The sequence below is a fragment of the Egretta garzetta genome, unplaced genomic scaffold (genome assembly GCF_000687185.1).
Source record: "Egretta garzetta isolate BGI_Z169 unplaced genomic scaffold, ASM68718v1 scaffold59, whole genome shotgun sequence".
NCBI classification, from domain to species: Eukaryota; Metazoa; Chordata; class Aves; order Pelecaniformes; family Ardeidae; genus Egretta; species Egretta garzetta.
Window position 1 is genome coordinate 4,984,696 of NW_009267230.1, and position 4,644 is coordinate 4,989,339.

The window sequence follows — 4,644 nt, forward strand, 5'->3', positions numbered from 1 at the left end:
AGGAATGCTGTCGGCTGTGCGTCACATTTTCTTATGTGCCAGCCCCACCGCTGCTTTGAATTCTCCAAGCAAGTCATGTCAAGGAGACGTTCCCTTTAGCATAAATTCCACACTGAACTTGAAAGTTAAAGCAAGCCCCAAATGGCTTGTCCTCTTCACCATTACTCTGGAAATGCCCGTCTTTTTCTTTTAAAGCTTGTTCTTCGCTCCCATACAAGAGCGCTGTTGAGTGCCTTATTTCAAGTCTCATACACTTTCCTGCATGAGGTAGCACAATAATATTCATGTAGCTGCCCTAGAGAAGGGTCACTAACACAAGAGGCAACGGTGGCAAGACCTGTTCAGATTATGAGCAGCAGGCCAAACCAAACACTTAATTTGCCAAACCTAAGCTTAACCAAAGTGGTGTGCATACACTTTTACTTCTACTTTTTCTTCCCCAAATGTCTCTCATCAGCAAGAGCATCACAACAAGTCCTCTGCCTTCCACTAAGAAGAAACACTGGCAGGAAACAGACTTGACCCCATCCCAGCTCTTCAAAAATTACTGCATGAGAAAAACCTATGGGATCATCACAGCCCTCAGTCATGAATCACTGACTTATTTACCTGGAAGGTTCTTCCACAAAAGCAAATACTGCACAAATATTGTAAAAATGGCATCTCACTGAGAAGTCATAAAAGGTTGGATTCTGTTTTGCATTTGCAAAATATGCACACTTAATACACAAAGTCAATGACAGGAGGCACACACTGGAGTTCGGAACACACTTTCAAAATGAGTCCAGTCTCTCCTCTCCTCCCCCTCAACCCCAAGGACCCTAAGTTCAAAGGCAGGCAGGGAATTGATTCTAATGGGGAACAGGATTCTAATAGGCAGCTATTGGAAGATGATAACTCTCAAAACTCTTGTGGGGAAAACATACAAAGCTCTGAAGTGACCAATTATGGGAAAGAAGAACCAGGTACTTTCAACAGTTTGTTTTAAGAACTATGTATCTGGAAGAGATTTCTGAGGCTGGCATGGTTACACAGAGAAGACACACAGTCATTCAGTATCTTTAACAAGAGTACTAAAAGAATGTTTACAAGATTTTCCAGGAAAGAGGAACTGTCAGCTGGGTTCCTTTGCTGTAATTAGCACCCAGGGAGCTACAGCCCTGGATGAGTATCTGTTGTTGTTGCAAGTCTAACTATTTTATTGTCTTATTTGACTGGTTGGTAAATGAATGTTTTTACTTACAATTCTTGCTCCTACTCTCGCCTTGCAATGGACCAAACTAGAACAGATGTAAACCTAAAGTGATAGGGACTGAGGATGAATCTTCATATGGCAATAAATACTAAATATTCCAGATCATGAGGAAGTGCCTTAGAAAAAGAGATCAAGGAGAGAAGCACTGGGCCAGGTTCTAAGAGAAGAAGGCTTACATGAGTATCTCCTCACCCTCACAGCCTTAGTGTCTTTCTCCATGGGCTGGAGTTTCCACAGTGAAATCAAACAAGTACACTCCCCATTCATCCTAAGAAACCAAGGGCCAGGGGAAGAAAAAGCCACAATAGTATTTGTTTCCTAGCAGAACCTTAACAGTCTCAAAATTATTTTGATTTTCCTAAGGTTAGTAAACATAATGATACCTACATCCTACAAACAAGACAGTTCCATCCATCTCATCTTCGGACAGTATGCACACTACATTTGTCCCACTGGTATCTGAAGCACTGGCATTTAGCACTCTGATTGCACTGCTCCGACTGCTCAGATGTACCATTGGGTATATTTCTGGTCCATAAGTCATCCGTTGTATCTGCTGTCCTTCCTTATGGACACAACAAATTGTCACATCTGAACCTACTGCCACCACGGTGTCCTGAGGAAACACCCCATTGCCATTGGGCTCAGTATCTTTTCCTAGCAGAGAAGGAAGAACAGAAAACAAGAGCAAACAAAAAACACTCACATGAGCAATTTGCCATAAACGTGGTGCTGATGAGCAAAAATGTGACGTAGGAGCACTCCAATGCATGCAAATCAATGTTTACTAGGTTGCATTGACTTATGATGGCATTAAGTGTGTCATCAAAACACCCCCAAAAGCAACAGCCCATCACTGCCTAGTGCTTTTCCTCTGATTTTGGCTTGCTTTTGATAAAGCAATCAAAGTCCACGCGATGGCAAGAGAACAAACATACCAGGGACCTCTTCTACTGGGCTCCAGTCACTCCAATCCTTGGGGCCACCGAACTGTGTTACATTAATATAACAGCGAATCTTCACATAATGCGATGTACACTCCAAAGGCATATCTGATGTCCAGTTCCAAGAAAGAACGATGTCTTCATGAGTCAGTTTTGAATGGTAAGTTACCTACAAAGTTTTTCCCCCAAAAAAGACAACCAAGAGAGTTTATGAACACCTGTTAGCAATGACCTATAATATCCCAGGTGTCAACAGCAAAGTGAAGTAAATCACAAAATCCTGATAGATGGTTGGAGTGTCCCACCCAACTTTCAGCTGTGTTGTGAATTTACTTGGTCAAAGGCCTAAGACGCTAAACAGTCCACCAGCCAGGTAGACTGCCAGCCAGAAATGCCAGAGGGCAGACATTTGAGGGAGAGCAGGAAGCTTGCCAAGCATTTCAAAAGGTATACATTGCATCCCAGTATCCTGGGCCTCTCCCAAACAGGGAAATGTTCCAACTTTTCTAAAATGAAACTATTCTAATATTAGTCCCAGGCTGCACATTTACCTCTTCTCCATTCCTAAAAATTATAGAACAAAGCTATGAATTAGCCTGGAATAACTGTGGTTGCAAAAAAAAAGTAAACTGAACATTCAAAGACCACCAAGACTTGAGACACTGTTGGAGAAGCAAAGCAGAGATAATGGTGTAAAATATCTGCCAAATTCATAAGCAAATTCTAGTTTAAAAAAACTGTACTAGATTAAAGAAAAAAGAAAAGCTGTGACTGTGAATAAGTACTGCCAGTATAGTAGCCAATGTCCTCTTAACTTCGAAACTTAACAAGAAGTTACCTACCAGAAGTGCGAATACACTCAGGTTCTGCAAAGCTCTACAATCTTCATTATTCTCAGCTTTCTTCAAATGACCTTCCAGAATATTAGTAAGGGCAAAAATTGTATATATTTTTCATAAAGGAAGTAAAGGACTTACTTGTGTGACTTTTTCCATTGCTTCTTTACGGAGTATCTGAATCTGCCAAAAGGCATCCAGTCCATATGGGAAGACTGATCCATTATCACTCCACTTCAGATTTAATGTAGAAGTTGAGAAGTCGGGTGTTAAACTAAGAATGTGTGGAGTGAGAGGAACAAATGCTTGAAAAAGAAAGGGGGAAAAAGCCATATTCAAGTCATTAGTCAGCAACACCAGCCCTGCAAGTGTTTTAACAGCCACATCTCTCTGCTCTCAACTGGCTAGTAGCCATACAAACATGTAACTCAAACTCTGTAATTAGAACAAGATGGGCTCTGTCATTTCTTGAGCATGAAAGTTCCCAGGAAAGCACAGGTGCTAATGAGTCACCACGTAGCATTTTCTTCTAACATCTCAACATGCAGATGTATGAGTAACTGATCATGAATATGGCTCTTCATAATGCATAGTAAAGAAGACACCATATCTTTCACAACCGTTGTTCAATACCGCAGAGATAAAGGAAACATGGTAACGTCTTTGAAGTGTACCTGAGAATGCATCTAGCGAGGATGATGGAAAATCCCCTAAATGAAGAAGCGGGTTTTGGAGACCAGCAGGGAAGAGGGGACTTGTAACAAAAGCTAGAGTAGGAAGAAATGAGAGCAGAAGCACAAGGTGGAAGAAGCTCACATAAGGCTCTGATGAGGATCATGGGGAATGTGATTTTAAGCTACAAGAAATATCAAAGTCATGACATGGTGATGGGGACAGGACAGGGAAATTAAACAGAAGCATCTCTTCTATGAATGGGCCGTGGTGAAGCAAGAGGATGACAAGCAGGCAAGGATTATGGCAGTTCAAGTGCTACGGAAGTTCATTGGGCCTGGTGCAGGACAAGCCCTGTTTTTGAAATGTGTAATTTATCCAACTTCAGTCCTGGCCAAGGCTCTGGGAGCCTGCAAAGTGTTCAGCACAGTCAACGTGCTAGCTGGGATTACCTGTCACAAACCTGAGACCCCCATCCTGCCCAGACTCAGCAAGACGCTGGAGAACCCAGTGTGTTGCCCACGTATTTTTGAGTTGTGTTTTGTTAAAGTTCTTGAGCTGCTCTCAACAGAAGAGAAAACTGAGCCATGGATAAGAAGTGCTGCTGAGTTTAGATTTTGACTGCGCTAAAGGAATAAGCAGGCAAACTGAAAGCAAAAATGAAATTATGAGTAAGTGTGGCAGATGGTGTCAATGCCATCTTCAGGTTACAAATTCGTCCTCTGGAAGGAAGGAAGTGGGAAAAAGTCTAATTCACCTATGATCCAATACGATTCAGCCTACCTCCCAAGCATAAATGTATTTGCTCAATTTTGTATACATTTGAACAGAATGGATAAGTTGGGCATATATTGAGAAAATATGGTCCTGTCAGGAGTGACATATGATATACCTGCCCTTAAAATGTTGTGAAATTGCAGGAATAAACTGCTTAATT

The 4,644-nt window shown here is 41.7% G+C and overlaps 1 protein-coding gene across 1 annotated transcript in view; it reads right to left on the minus strand.

Moving 5' to 3' along the window:
- Positions 1-4,644, minus strand: part of LOC104133859 (LIF receptor subunit alpha) — a 26,645-nt gene that overhangs the window by 18,178 nt on the left and 3,823 nt on the right. The window contains exons 4-6 of the mRNA XM_009647323.2: positions 3,177-3,340; positions 2,194-2,368; positions 1,643-1,912 (exon numbers count right to left, since the gene is read on the minus strand). Of these exons, the coding sequence (XP_009645618.1) occupies positions 1,643-1,912; positions 2,194-2,368; positions 3,177-3,340 (609 nt within the window). The remainder of the gene's footprint in view (positions 1-1,642; positions 1,913-2,193; positions 2,369-3,176; positions 3,341-4,644) is intronic.